The following is a 16,416-nucleotide window of genomic DNA, read 5'->3' on the forward strand; positions in this document are numbered from 1 at the left end:
CAGTGTTTCGACATTAGAAATATTTCATTGCATATACATTAAATTTTAAAGAATTCGAGGCCGAGCGACCGAAAATAAAAGTCTCAAGAACAGAACATGACTTGCGAAACCCGCTTTAATTAAATTTAGAATCTAAAAATCGGATTAAAAATTCAAAGGTAACGATCGAAACGGCGCCCTTCAATGTTCTTACGTTTAAAAAACCTTCAGTATGAAAACCAGAAAAAAATATCCGGTTCATAAAAAGTGGTTTTCTTTAACCAATTTGTAATAATGAATGTAGCGATGTACGGCTTTTTCTTGAACGAATTATTTATTTTTAACCAGGTTTTTAGACTGGAGAATCATTGTTGCCGATTTCTTCGGGTGAGTGAAGGATGTCATTTTGATTTTTACGCCTGAAGTTCATTTCCGATTTTTACAAACTAATATATTTTAAGCGAGTGTTGCGCAACCTGCTGTGTACTTGCGAATTTTATTTTCACTCATATATTGCAATTTTTACAGCATCAAAATCGATACCACTCGATGCGTTTTGTGTTATCTAACCGATTGGTATATGGAGATATAAAAATCCATCCTCAAATTGTAGAGTTACTACTATAAATTCTACAATCTCTATCGAATTTAATTTGGTGTAATTACTATTTATAGTGGATTAAAGCATACCACTACACCAAAAAGCATGTGATATATTCAAATAACCCTATCATTTAATATGATTGAGATTTCACTCTGTATTGTATGTAGATCTTTTTATATTACAATGCTACAGTAAAACGGTTATAATGCGATGGCGGTTTACGTTGCAGTATGTAGTATCTCCTGGTAAAGCACAGCGACGTTAACATTGAAACAATCACAATATTGTCATTTCGATTAGCTTATATCTAAGAGCATGGTTCAAACTTCGATTCACTTCTCGAAGTGTATGTGTAATCTCAGTAGCTAGCATTACTGCCTCTCATCGATATGCTCATGCGCCGTTCGACTCGTGAATGGGGCAGCAGCGATCCAGGTGGAGTGTACCGCCACCGACGTGGTCTGGACAGGAGCGTTCCATCGGTGGACGCCCGACCCCGGAACGGTTCCTCGACGTCGGATTTTTGCGAAGAACAACAGCTGGACTCTGATTCGTCCGTTTCGTCCGGTTCCTCTTCCGTCCACGGGCGGCCTGAAAGAGAAAATGAAATAACATGATGCTCAGAAATATTGAGTTTAATCCTACCTAAAATAAGTATCGAACGCCGTTTCTCGTGGCTCAAATCACAGTTACAGAACGGAAGAATACTGTCCGGGCTGAGAATCAGTTCGACCTCCGAGTGCAAATCGTGCACGTCGCTGGTCGATCGCTTTAGCTTCGGGTATCGATTGAGCACTCGCCAAAACCGGCACGCATCCCGGAATACTCCGCTGACCTGTTCGATGCTTTCCCGAACGGATATCTCGTGAAAACAGGCGCAGGATATTTCCTTAGCCCGGCGCTGGCCTTCCTCCGTCGAAACCATCCGGTCGCCGATTTGGTCGATTTTGTTGCCAACCAGTATCACCGGAACGTCGAGCAAAGGGTCCTGAAATTAAGAAACAATTGAGTGTACTGTCTGACCTAGGTTGCGATGAGTTATTATTGCGATTGTAACCTAGTCACTCAAAATTATTCAATAAGCTACTTCAGCGTCGAAATAAAGTATTAGATGCAAAATCCATTCGCAAAATGATTTCCCAACACCAAACGAAATAAAATTAAATACGTTTTTCCGCGTCTCATTAATTCAATTCATTTTCATCTTCTTTGATTGATTGTCTTAAAATTACTTGACAACGTTATCAGAAGGATCACAAATAAAAGTACCTTACTGTACGAGCCCAGCCGGCGTCTCCGCTTGTTGTAGTTGATGAGAAATTTGAGCCGATTGCATTCGTCGAAGCTACACTTGTCCGCCACCGAGTACATCAGGATGAATGCTTCCGCCCACCGGATGTTCGCCTCCAGGGTCATGCAGTCGGTTTCCTGGGAATGGAAAAAAAAGTGGGACACTGGTACAGTATTTCTGTATATACACCATAACGACTACCTGTTTTGGCTTGGGTTTGCTTTTCTCGGAAGGTCGTCGACTTACATTAGGCTGCCCTGCGGCGTCCAGTATTTCGAACTGAACGAGTTCGTTGTCTACCAGGGTGTGGAAGGAGTACACCTTCTCCAGGTTGGGATCATATTCGCCGATGAAGCGCTTGGTGATGAAGCGGACCACCATCGCTGAAATAAGAGCAGAGAAGGTGATGAAAAGCGTTTCCGATATATACAAAAATAGAATAGAACCATTTTATTCTAAAAACTAATGAATATGACCTAAGATTTTAAAAGCTTATTATACGCATAATGAGAAAAGAATTGAATACATATTTGAACTCATACGGATTTTTGTATTTGTACATAATTATATGGTGGTCCATGATTATGATTACGCTAAATGAGGATTGTTCTTCTTATTTAAAATATGATACATAGCAAGCAACGCATTTTTTTATTTGTTTGCATAAGATAATTATGATTATCAAATAATCATTGCCGGGTATACGGGTATGAAATCTACAGAACAAGAAGAATTTCTATTCAGCTGAATGTTGTCATTGGTAAGGATCCAAAAGATAATATCACGATCTACGCTTTCGATGTGAAAAGAGACTGCTACAATACAGGCTATGAGCGGGTCATGGGACGCGATAGCCTAGGAGAAATGAGCGAAAACGGTGAGCTGTTTACAGAATTTCGCAGCAATAACAACATGCAGGATCCGCTGTTTCCCCATTGCACTGTGAAGTAGCTGGAATAAAAACTTAACCAAAATAGGCTGGAAAATTCAAATTTTACGTTTAGATCAACTTATATTTTTGCATTTCTTAATAGAAAGGTATTGCAATTGCTCTGAAAACCGACTTTTTAACGGAAACCCGGAGGGCCGAGTGACATATACCATTCGATTCAGTTCGTCGAATTCAGCAAATGTCTGTGTGTGTATGTATGTGTGTATCACTTTTCTCAAAGATGGCTGAACCGATTTTCACAAACTTAGTCTCAAATGAAAGGTACAACGTTCCCCTAGGTTGCTATTGAATTTCTAATGGATCCGACTTCCGGTTCCGTAATTACAGGGTGATGAGCACGATAACGCAGAAAATGTCGATTTTAATAAATTCTGCAATGAATGTATAATGGTAAAAAATTTTTCCAAAATGTGATCACAACTACTTCGATTTGTAGTACTAGGTCACTAATAGCCATTCAAAGTCTCTTTGATCGCATTGGCCACCATCATCGGTTCCGGTTTCTCGAAGATGGCTAGACCGAATCAACCAAACTTAGTCTGGTCAAAGATCAAAGATGTTGCGTCCCCGTAAATGGTTATTAAATTTTATCCCGAACCGACTTCCGGTTCCGGAGTTATGGGTTGTGACGTGTGATCACATAACAAATTGTGATTCAAACTAATACTCCGATGAAAGCAAAAAAGGTAAAAATTTCGCTAAAATGTCTCTCAAACAACTTAAATTTACAGTTCTAGGTCACCGACAGCCAACCAAACTTTCGTTGACTACATTGACCACCATAGACAGTTCCAGAAGTGCCCGGAAAAAGCGGCCATCTTTCTAAATTAACGAACTTACATCAGTTTCTCGGAAACGGTTGGGCCGATTTTCACAAACTTAGTTCCAAATGATAGCTATACTATCCCCACAGACGGCCATAAAATTTCGCACGGATCGCTTATATGGGTCCGGAAATATAGACTAAACCGTCCGGTCACATATGATATTTCTATATAAGCCGGAACTCAAATTTTTTTTTTCTAAGGCAGGACCCCATGAAATTTCAGAAATCGAATTCGTAATTTTGATGCCAAACATCTTTAAAATGCATGAAACGTCGAGATTTTATGCTACGCCGATTTTTTTTTAATCGACTTTTTGGGACTTAGCCGGTTTCGCTCGTTTTTTCAATTCAATATAACCGCCCAAGAAACATTTAAAATACCTCGGGGATTTATCATTGTTTTATCCTGGTTTTACGAAGGAATCCTTGAAACCGGTGATTTTATTATGGTTTTATGCAGCTGTCATTTCATTTGTTCCTGAATTTCACTATAAAACTATGTTATGACTTCCACGATAAAACTTTAGGTTACAAGTTTATACACTGATAATATAAATTCATAAATATAATGAAATCGATCATACAATACACGAATTCATTCGTCGTTTTCTGCAACGAAGTATTTTCGTGCATTCTAAATAGTAGGTTTCGTTCATTTCATGAACAAGAATGGCCGCTTGGTGAACGAAATCTTTCGTAAATTTTCCACGTTTAATGTATACTGCACGAATGTAATCGTTGAAAACGACATTAATTTTCGTGAATGAAACGAAATGTTTTGTTTATTTTAATAAACGTCTATGTATATTACGAACAATCCCGTTGGTCGCACGAATTCATTTCGTTCATCTAAGAGAAGTTTTCGTATTTAATAGCATATTCTTTTGACATTGCTCCGGCAGAGAAAAACTCAAAATTATTCATACAAAACCATCGATGGCTCAACTGAATCCGTACTGCTCCGGATTCTGGATCAACTAGAAACGGAAGAGGTTTAGAAAATCTTCCTGAAACTGGCAGACACGGATACGGCTACTAAATAGTCAGACCGAGACCGTCGTGATCATCAACAGTTATATGACGTATAGCAACAATGACTCCATATTGAAGCTCTATTGACGTTGACGGTTCGACGAATGGTGCTCGTAAATATTATAAAGATATTCGTATATAGCAGCGAACAATTCGTTTGCCGAACGAAGCTGTTTCGTAATAAGCCAACGAAAGTCATTTCGTGGTTTTGACGAAAAACTCGTAATAAAAAATAAATGTGTTTCAATAGAACTACGAACGATTCATTATATGTACGAAAAATTCGTATATTTTATGAAAATTATCTGTACGAAACTAATGCAAGCGATTTACGAATATATTCTATCAGTGTATAGTGGTTGTGAAACGGTTCTAAATACTTTGTTAAAACTGGAATAAAACTAACATACAGCAAGAAATTAAGTTATAAGACAGTTTTATCGTAGATTATTGCACGTATTCAGGTTTTGTAATGTCTATATTTACACCCCTTTAAAATAATTACTCTTATTAAGGGCATGAGCTATACTAAGGAGTTATAAAATTGTCATCAGAAGCTCGAATCTTTGTTTACTTGCATGTAATATAGTAACTGTAGTGCAAATAAGTTACTTCGAAAATACCATTCGGAAATGGAATTCTCCCTCAATTTCTTTCGATCCAAAGAAGAAGACGAACCAAGACAGGATTGTTTCGTCTTTGCAGGTTAATAACTCTTAAGAATTTCTGAACAACCGCTGCAGGAGGATTCGTTTGTTTTTCTCGTTTCTCCAGGATAATTATCAAGATGGTAAATAAAGGTGAGAGCTTTTTTGTGCGTGCTGATGCAGTTGTCAATCACGAGAAACTCATTAATCATTGTTTTATTTTTAAAACAATTTACGATTTGGTGACTTATGTTGATGCTAGAAAACACATTTAATAAAATAACATTCGTTTGAAAAATAACTAAATATCGAAATTAGATCATTTGTGAAAATTATGTCATTATTGATAATTAAATAAAAGCTAGTAGTTGATTCAAAGGGCATGGTAATTTTTAATATTGAAAGCAGCAATGTAATAAATGTACTTTCATTATTTCTAGGTGTGATGAAGAATACGTCACTTACAGTGGCTAAATTACCTGTTAGAGTTGCAATGATTTGTTTTTTGATTGTTTACAAAAATTGACTTTGCCGACAAAAACAGCCGTTGCAACAATTTTAAGAACCACTTCTCGCATTATATTAAAAAACCCGTTTTAATCCACCTAGTGGTGCAATTGTGCCTTTCTCATTTATCCAAACTACGATTCCATGGCTAGTTATGTTTAATATAATGGTGGAACTGTCTATTAGATATTCTGTGCGATTTACACATACGTACAATGAATCGAAAGCTACGAACTTGAGTTGCTATGTGTCGAGTCGACACTGTCGACGCTGAAACACTTGAAACCAGTGGCGGATCCAGAAGAAGAAGGGGTTCAGGGGTTTGGACCCCGCCATTTTACACTCGCAGTGGTGCAAATTAAACGAGCTGAAAAATCGCAAAGTGAAATTTAGAAAAGATTCGCAATACTTTCGCGTATTCACTAATAACTCAAAACCAAAGCAACAAAAAGTTCATTTGACAGTCGGTCTGGGCAATGTTGCCAGAACTTCGGTCGAAATTAATTTATTTGCTGTTGTTGCAATAATCACATTTTATGGTTTTTAACCATTTAAGTAATGTACAGGTATAAAGGAAATTTCTATGTGATCGCACTAACCAACCTATAACTCAGGAGCCGAAAGTCAGATCGGAATGAAATTCAATAGCAGCCAATTGAAGCATCGCACCAATCACTTTATATATAGAAGATGATGGAAAACGGTCAAGAATGCTCTCTGAGGAATAGGCGTAAAATTAACTCTGAACATTGGCAAGATTTCCGGGGCATGAAGACATTCTAGGTGACCAATCTTCTAGGTATCATGGCAGTACCAGTTTATGTGGGAATTTACTGTATGATCGCACTTGTCAACCAGCAACTCTGAAACAGGATGTCGGATCAGAATTTAATTCAAAAGCAACCTAGCAATACTATCTACCTTGAGTAACCGATGTGCGATTGTTAGCCAAATACGTATGTACATACGCACACACATTCGCCGAACTCGAGGAAGTGAGTTGAATGGTATAAGAGTTACGGCTCTCCGGACCTCTGTTGAAAAGTCGATTGTCAGAGAGATTGCATAATTTTTCTATAGGAGAAGGGCAAAAAGGTTTATTTGGGAAATTTATGGTGTGAACATATTCTTTTATTTATAACTCCGGAACCAATACTTCGTTAAAATGACAATCGGTAGCAATCAATGTGAATACTATACCCTTCATTTAAGGATAAGATTGTGAGAATCGATTCAGCAATATATGAGAAATAGGTGTGACTCTAATTTCAGAATTTGGCCATTTGTTCGGACCTTCTGGAAGCCCCGATGGTTCCCAAAGTGGTCATAGAGACTTTGATTTGCAATAAGTGATCAAGACCAACAATTTCAAACAATGTAAAATTCATTTCAATTAGTTTTGCATCATTTAGATGTAATGATTATACCGGTTTATATGGGAATTTCGCATGTGACCTCATACTTCAACCCGTAACACAGGAACCAGAACACCGATTCCAATGGAATTTAAGAGCAGTTGATAGGGATGCAGTAGCTTTCATTTGAGACTAAATTTGAGAAAATTGAGACAGACATTTCTAAGAAGCAGATGTGATTTAAATTCAGGAACTTGGTAATTTTCCCGAAGTTTCCGGTTCCGCCGAAGGTGTCCAAATTGATCAATGTGAGTTTGATTGGACATCAGTGAGCTGAAACTACAAATCCAAATAATTTAGGCCACATTTTATGAAGTTTTGCATCTTTTAGATAACAAGCTGATGCCGATTTATATGGGAATTTCATGCGTGACCGGACTCTTTACTCCGTAACTCCGGAACCGGAAGTCAGAATTAAATTAAATTCAATAGCAGCCTATAGGAACGTTATACCTTTCGTTTGAGACTAAGTTTGATAAAATCGGTGTAGCCATCTCCGACGAACCGATATGCATATTTTTGGTCACATACATACATACATACATACATACACACATACATACGCACACACAGACATTTGCCGAACTCGACGAACTGAGTCGAATGGTATTAGAGACTCAGCCCTCCGGGCTTCGTTCAAAAAGCCGGGTTTCAGAGTGATTGCATAGGAGAAAGGCAAAAAGGAAGTCCATCTGCGGTTTAGTACTATAAACTCATACAAATGCATTTCGGTCTAGGGTCAGATCACTCTAGAAATGCATAACAAATTTGAAAAAACGCATTTTATTTCCATTTTTGCATCAACTTTCACTCTTTTGCCGAAACATTTGAGCAACAAGCGTCTTACGCTGATCTACTTCGTTCGAAACTTTGTTGGAGTAGAGTTAGTTTGTGGCAGGGCTTTGACGTCTTACACGCAACGTAAAATGCATTTCAAATTTCTATTTTGATGGAAAGTAAATATTTAGTTTCGTTGATTTTTAAAAATGCATCTCAAGAGATCTGTCCCTAGATTTCGGTACACAATTTGAAGAAAATCACTGCGAATCTTTATCGAACGAGGACTATTTACAAATCTCGTGCTCGATTGGAATGACACTGACAGTAAATGGTGAACACACTATAGAGATGGCGAGTATTCAGTGTGTTTATTTTAATCTATTGCGCTACTCAAATTAGACAACCGCACCGTTACATAGTAAAAACCCCCACCTTTCATTTATCATCCTGGACAAAGTCACTGTCAAAATAATCAAAACCAGCAAGCTGTGATTTAGTCCAGCATAAAACTTGTCACTCTTAACATAGATGCAGAAGTGCCATGATAAACACGCTTGCTATATGAATTGCTCAGTTATGACCGTTTTAGGAGGAATTGTTTTATGAAAGAATTATTCAAGTATACCAAGTTTTATAAAAAAAATGTCGCCTTGAAGCAAAAATAGCAAATTGCAAAGTAAAATTTCTCAAATGTACGCCTTCTTGTTCATATGAAGGGTGGAATCAAACATTTTGAGACATTTTTTGAAAGAATCTGCACTTTTTAACAAAACATTAACATTTTTTTCCAAAACTTGGTTAAGTGTTGTTTCAATATTTGCAGAAAATATTACCGAATGCTCTTTTTTAGTAGAATTCAAGGGGCGCATTTATTTTGCGTTGCTCTTTCATGATGTTTCACCATCAATCCTTAACGGCATGCCTTCAAACACGCATGGATGTGTTATGAACAATAATAAAGTTCTTTTATTCACTATTCTGAAAATGTATACCTTACAATATGGCATTTTGTTCGATGATTGGCATCATGCGATGTCGAGGAATAAAACCACGATAAAATTTTATTGAATACAACTAATCAGTGAAAACATTTTGGTTAAAACTGAAAGTTCTAACATGGATAGCATAAGAAGTTTTATGGACTTCTGCAGGAAGACTTTACACAGTTTTATGATGGTTTAATAGCACTCATATAGTGGTTTTCCACACTGCTAGGTCAGGAGAAGGTTTTATGCTGTTGGTTTAATATCACACCTAAAGAGTAGAATAGAACTGTAATAAAACTATTACTCCTACGATAGTTTGCATAACAAGTTCTACCGATTACAATAAAGCTGGGCCAATTTGTCATAACATGGGTTTATAGCAGCCTGTAGGAAGTATATAAGATCATAAGGTTAGCATGGGAAGTTTTAAATATTAGTTTTATTTAACGCTATAAAACTTCAATATAACCAAAATTGTTACTTGGGCGTGGCTGTTTTTTTCTTTTCCAAAATTTTAGAACTCGAATAATGATTTCTTTTCTTGTACATAGTTGTCAAGTCATGTATAATAAAATTGTAATGTATACATTTGAAAACTTTTAATAAATATAAGCAACTAAAAAACTCTCGTGTTCATGATTGAGAAAGGCACAATTGCACCGCTAGGTGGATTAAAACAGGTTTTTATATATTCTTCAATATTTTCTACGTTCCATTAAAATTACAACTATTAACGATGTCTTAACTTTTTACACACTATCAAACATCATCTTTTTAAAGAGGAAGCATGTGAGAACACTATATAAAATTATCTAATCTATGCTAATAAAAATTGCGAAATAAAAATGTTTAATCTTTCTTGAAGAATGAAGATTCTTGTTTATTTTATGATTTCAGTACAATTTCATAATTAAACAAGTTAATTAATGAAGTCAAATTAAAAGGAAAGGTTGAGCGGATGAAAATACTGGCAATTCTCAGAGCATTGAGTTGTTACTCATCTGATCGCGTCCGATCATTAAATCAAGAGCCATTTGAAAATTATCATTTTTATACATTGTTGGTCGTTTTTGTCAAACTTTGCAATCAACTATAAGTGCAGCTGCAGATCTTCCAGGGAAACAGGCTTATAGTAATTAAACAAATCTCCGCCTACTTCCGTTCTCTCATTTCCAAACTGTCGAATAGAGGCATGTAACAAATACTCATCAGCATTCGTTCAGTGATACTCGGACTGATAGGTCAATCTCTCCAATCCGTGCTGTACAATCTTATTAAGAATAGTGCTAATCCGCTATCAAGGTTGTATTGCGCATTCTCCGCCTCGTCGAGGTTTCAGTATTTGGTATTTTTATGCGTACGCGTTTGCCGCACAGCGGCTCCCCAGCTCAAATTGTACCCACCCTCCGCAAACGAGCCATTTGTAATTTTTTTCCGGCCAAAGACAAGGAATGTTTGAATCTATTAGTGATTTCTCGAGCTCTGAAGGAGAGATATTCGGCAGCGACAGAAATATCAAAAACTAGACCTGATAAGCTTCCGGTTGTAGTAAATAGTTTGAAGCAGGCAAATGATATTGCTGACTTCGGGCCTTTTAAGAAAGAGCATAGAGTATTCGTACCATGTAATCGGGTTGAATGTGACTGATTTATCTCCGATTCTAATTTTAACTGCGTGGCACATGGGGTTGGCTGTTTAATGTTTTAAAGACATGCTTCTGCCAGTTAAGATACTGAAAACGATTGCATTCAGCATCAGTGGCAGCTGACGGGAAGAGGACATACGTCACATCAGACTCTTATCGAGTGACTTTTGCCGGTTCTGTTCTACCTAACTTCCTTTTCTTTGACAATGTTCGTCTACCTGTTCGTATATTTTTGCCGCGTGTCATGAGCTGCACAAATGCAAACAATTGGGGGATACATCCTCCAATTGCAGCAATAAGGTTCGTGGTAGGAAATGCGAAGGGAAGTATGTGGATGACTCTTGCGGAAAGGATATCGGACTGTATCTCTACTGTGGAGGAAAACCACATGATCGTCCGACATGACCCGCATACAAACAGCACGAGGAGAAACCGAAGGAGGAATATTTCCTCTCCTAAGCTCCGTTGTGAAGGTCAGAATGTGTCTCTTCAAGGTCCTCCAAAAATAATAGCTCAATGAAGTACTGATGCAAAACCGAAGCAAGTAGCTCCTGAGTTCAGAAATATGAACTCATAAAAGGAGTTCTGAAAGGAACCTTAATAAGCTTTCTTCCCGCAATAAAAACATTTTTTATGCAGTTGGTTGCAAATGGCCCTTCCTTTCAGCAATTGTATCCTTCGATGGCTAATTAATCGATCGAGCTCACCGATTTGATCACTTTTTTTGTAGAAGAATGATCCCGAAAATCGATTTCAAAATGTTAATAAATAATTTGAAATGCAATGCATTTGCATTAGGCAACACATGGCTTACTCCAAAAAATAGACCTCAACTTCCACTCGTTTTTGTAAGTCATTATAAAGTGTTAAGATGTATATTTAGTACATGAATCAATAGTATTGATAAATAAAACATTTATGAGTAGTTCTTAATGACTTCCTTGAGGAACATCCTAAAAAAATTGTACATAGTTAAAAAAAATTGTTACTCTTCTCGCTTATCAGAAAACGCGCTTCTAAAATTTGAAATCCCATTTTTCAAATCGTACAACAGACACATTTAGCCAGGAAGGCGTGCCCCCGTTATAAGAAGGTATCAGATTGTCGCAAAAGGAATGTACGACACAAGTTTATTGGTTAACGAAGGTAAACAATCAATCAATATATACGTTGGAAAACCGTCGCTAGAACCAGGAAACTAGAAATTGCGCGATTACATAAGGTCTACTTCAAACGAGAAACAATTATTATTCTCACCCTGCACTACCGGAACCCGATTAAATTGACGCTTTCCCGATCTGATCATACGCTCGCTTCTTGTTTACGTAAAGAAAATTCATTCCCGCGCACCGTTCGCTATCCAGTGCACTGAACGTACACAGACTCAACAGAACAGGAAAATAAATACCTACGATGAAACATTACCTGACCATCCAGACCGAGGGGGTTTGGTCGTCTCGGGTAATGTCGCGAATGCGACAGTCATTAAAAGTTCTCCTTTGCTCCATTATTACTATTATTCGACGTGTACATATTGTATTCAACAAGTAACCTTGGTGGCGTAGTACTACAACGACATTTCATCCGCTCTCTCTCTCTCAGCTCCCCACTCCATCCATTAGGAACCCATCGAACGGGAACGGAAAGCGAAGTGCGGAATTTTCCTTGGCAAGCGGAAGAAGAGTTCATGAACTACGTCTTCCCGCGCGACGGATAATGATTCTTATCATTTTTCGCGCTGATGGTTGGTTCTCACGACACTGCAGGACACTGCTGGAGATACGGTCGGACTGGAACGTTGACTGATGGACCAAAGAGGTACAAGACAAATGGTCTTTACACAAACAAAACTTGATTATGCAAAACATGGCTCGGGGATTGCTTTATCTATCGCGAAATGTGGTGTAGTAAATATTCTGTCGAAAGTTTGAAAAATTGAATTCAATATTAAAATGTATGAGCTAATCCGCCGTTTCAGCCAGTGCAAACGATTGATGCCGTCAGTTATGCAAGCCATTCTCGATATCTTTCCGAGACGTGCTGTCATTTAATCCATGAGAGGGATGATAAGGCACGATTGTTGGAGTTACTTTAGTGTCAAATTACATAGAAGCACTAAGGAGATATAATGAGGGTGAAAGGTTGGCTTTAACTTACAAAAATGGTTTTTTTATATTGTAAAGTACAAATTAGAAGGATGTCTTAGTACGAGGTAACAGATCGTAAAAGTTAACAACGAAAAATATCATCGCTCATGCATATACAATGTTTGCACTTTAGTCTGACAGTAGGCGGTGATTTTATTGTTCTATAATCTTGATAACCAGCTTTTCGTCGCTCGTCGTCTTGATGTTCTCCGATTTTGAAGAAAATTTCAGCTTTTGTTTGTCCTACTACTACGGTAAATGGGCTAAAACGGGCATTGAAAATTGGCTCAAAGAAATAGGTCGAAATTTTAAATTCTCTGTAATTCTAGTTTAATTTCATGAAATCGAATACTTCTTGGCAGTATATGCAGTGATATCCAGTGAGGAAGTTACTACCTAAGACGGAGAGATCGCTCGGCTAGAATCTATGAGGAACCTCTGATCGGGGACATCAAGACAGCTCCGTTAGGATAGCGCATTGAGCCGCGTCAAAGAAACGAATTGAAAACGAAAACAATCTCCAAGACAGCAACAGTGATGACAGTACATAACGAAAGCGACAGCCAAGAAATCAGATCGAATAACCCTCAGGTATTATCGCGACGTTGAAAAAGCTCCACCACTGAGATAAGTATGGTAAACGAAGAATTCGGTGGACACATATTACAACTATTTTTATTACTTATTTGTTATAAATAAATTTATTATTCATATGAAATGAATAAATTCTAAATTCACGCATCGAGTCGTATCAAAAAGATTGTACTGTACTATCGTTACACACTTAATTGTCCCATTCACACATAGAACAGATATGCTTAATACTACGTTCACACTACGAGTTAAAACGGTGTTTAATGATCATGATGACATTTTTCTTGTTGCTAATTATTAAAATGTGTGTAAAGGTGAAGATATGTGGAAGCCACGTTGCTAGGCACCGACTCGCTTGTTTACATTAGGAAAAACTGAAATCTGAAGTGAAAATTCAAACGCACAAATGAGAGTTTCCGAACATTTTCCTTTGGTCATCTGCACATTGGCAGAAAATTTGAAGTTTGGTTAGTAAACGATTAAAGTTTCGCGAGTGTTTTTGCAGTGGTGTGTGAAAAAAGTGCATTAGAAAAAGTGCAATGAAAACGAGAAGAAGAAACCCCAAGTGAAGAGGATGATTTTTTCGCACAAAATAGGAGCTACAGATGGCATTCCGTCAAAAACTCGGATCGATTGTATAGGAAAATATTCTAGCTTCCTTAAGTAGCAGTTTCGTGGCACACCAGCAAGGTTAGTGTGTTGAAAACCGTATTTTTATATTTGCTTATGTCAGATACATGGTTAGGCAGGGGAGAGGGGTGTGTGTGGCATAGGAGCTATGTTGTGGCTCGCATGTATAATGTCCTTAACTTTGTAGTGTGCATATAGCATAAAACGGCAGCCAATACAAGAACGATTCTCTTCCCTAACTGGCTTGACTTGGTATCCTGTTGGTTAGAAAATCGTTGAAAAAAGTTACGTCATTTGTGTATGTCCCCTAAAATTTTGGTTCCCTTCCTATAGTAAAATCGAGTCGTTTGTTTGTCTCCAAATTCCCCGAACAGGCGGTTGTTTTTCCTCCAAACACAAACGACGTCAAATCGATTCAATATCAACGCAGATGGATAACACTACATTCGCGGTAATGGGGATCGAATCCAGGTCGGCTACGTAAAGTTAATCTAGTGTTACCCTAACTACGCTAACCCACCCCCTATTTAAACGTATAATTTCTTTACGTTCCATTCGACGAATTTGTTGTTATGCCAGCTGAAAGCTTGTCATTATCCAGCAGCGGCTGAGATGAGATGATGTGGTTGGTAGGTACTACCGAAGTCTGTCACCCTTGCCAGTAGGTACTCCCACCGTTTTTTTGTTTGGCAGCCCACATGTCCCTGACCCCGATGTGATTGATTGTTACTTTCATTCGGCCACATACTGCACTGACTGGCTGGCATTTCGGAACACATCATCCAGACTCTCGGTAATGATGGACTACCAAAATTTTCGATTAATTTTTATGAGCTAGACAGACGACGGCAGACGGGAAGGGCGTGGTGGGGACGAATATAATAACCACGCACAGTTATAATGATGGTAAAAGTAACGATGGTGATGTTTGTCACACGAGACGGAGACGTGGTTTTGCGACGTTTTTTTCCGGAGCATGCTGCGAGAATCGGTTCGGATCGGGAAGAATAAAAATTTAATTAAGTTTTTATTGATTGAGTCGTTTATGCAATATTTGTTTTTTTTTGTAATAAAGTTTATTGAATCTTAGATTTGAATTTTCTAGAGTTTTGATAAATGTTAACTCTCCTGAAGTCGCGCTGTGCACTGAGCATGCACTCAGTACACCTTCTGAAATTTAGGTGGGATCGTCTTATAATCGCGTTCGTTATTTAGGATCATTTTTATATTTTTTCTATGCATCCTCGAGCCTGTCCAATAAGCATACATGAAAAGAAATGCATTACTAATCACCAACGTATTTTACACAATTAACAGCACAAATACTAACAGCAAGTCAATTAAATTCAAAAGAGTTAAAATCTCCTAAACGGCTAAAACCCGAAATCGCAAATACGGTACTGCTGGACAGTTGCATATCTGATGATATGAGGTTCGGTAGTCGAATTCACAAAGGTCACATGAAAAAGACTCAGCGCGCTGAATAGTTGCCATGCGATAATTGAGTTTGCAGTGGCCGGTTAAAGCCCTAGTCAGCATGCCGCAGTGGAGCTTCGAAAAATGTATGAGATATTTCGAAACCACCTGTCACGGTTGTTCTAGAAACGCCTTTGTTTGGCGACACGTTTGTAGATTTTACCAATAATTGTAGTGCTCGAGCGAATCCCAGTGCCGTATTATTATATCCAACTTGTCGAAATTGGCAAGACTACTCCTACACTTTACCAAAATTTTCCTCCTTAGGGTGAAATATAGCATAAGACTACTCAGGACCAACGAAGTCAATCGCTGCTAATATCGAAATGTTCGGGCATCCAAACAAGGTAGATAGTGTTGACAATGCTTGGCTTTTTAATTTGGGTTCGGCACGCGTTCCCTAGTTTTAACCGTGATTTGTCTGAGCTAAGGGCATTGATTGCAGCCTGACTATTGGAGCAGAAGTTTATAATTTTGCCAGACCGGTTGTACCCAGCACACAATCGCGAAGATTTCTGCTTGGAATACAGTACAGTATCTACCTAGCGAGTGAGATTGTTCCAATCCCATTTTACGACAGTAAACACCAGTACCAGCACGTTCCGCCATCAGAGAGCCGTCGGCGTAGCAGGCCACTTGCTTTTTTTCGTTGTCTATAGCCAAACAATCACTCTTCTCGAGTTGAAATCTTCACATGGAATGTATTCACCCCATGTATCATTTGTGACCACAATGATGCAAAAATATATTCACCCCATGTAAAAATCCAGTAAACTGCAGTCTGTATGCACAGTATAGTGCTGCTTGTTTGAGATGTATTTATAATGGTTAGACTATTGTCACTGCGCTTACAGTCGTGCCGGGTTTGCTACATTGTGTAAGGTGGTAGCTGTGTCTATAACGGC

General features: G+C 38.1%; 1 protein-coding gene across 2 annotated transcripts in view; it reads right to left on the bottom strand.

Moving 5' to 3' along the window:
* Window positions 1-712: 712 nt before the first annotated feature.
* The window catches only part of LOC131679019 (ras-related and estrogen-regulated growth inhibitor), a 65,446-nt gene continuing 49,742 nt past the window's right edge, over window positions 713-16,416 (bottom strand). The window contains exons 3-6 of one of the 2 annotated variants that reach the window (XM_058959532.1): window positions 2,076-2,257; window positions 1,853-2,011; window positions 1,229-1,571; window positions 713-1,174 (exon numbers count right to left, since the gene is read on the bottom strand). In XM_058959532.1, coding sequence (XP_058815515.1) covers window positions 942-1,174; window positions 1,229-1,571; window positions 1,853-2,011; window positions 2,076-2,257 — 917 coding nt within the window. In that variant the 3' untranslated portion in view covers window positions 713-941. The remainder of the gene's footprint in view (window positions 1,175-1,228; window positions 1,572-1,852; window positions 2,012-2,075; window positions 2,258-16,416) is intronic. The other variant, XM_058959533.1, reaches the window with a different exon arrangement.

The sequence above is a fragment of the Topomyia yanbarensis genome, chromosome 2 (genome assembly GCF_030247195.1).
Source record: "Topomyia yanbarensis strain Yona2022 chromosome 2, ASM3024719v1, whole genome shotgun sequence".
Classification (NCBI taxonomy): domain Eukaryota; kingdom Metazoa; phylum Arthropoda; class Insecta; order Diptera; family Culicidae; genus Topomyia; species Topomyia yanbarensis.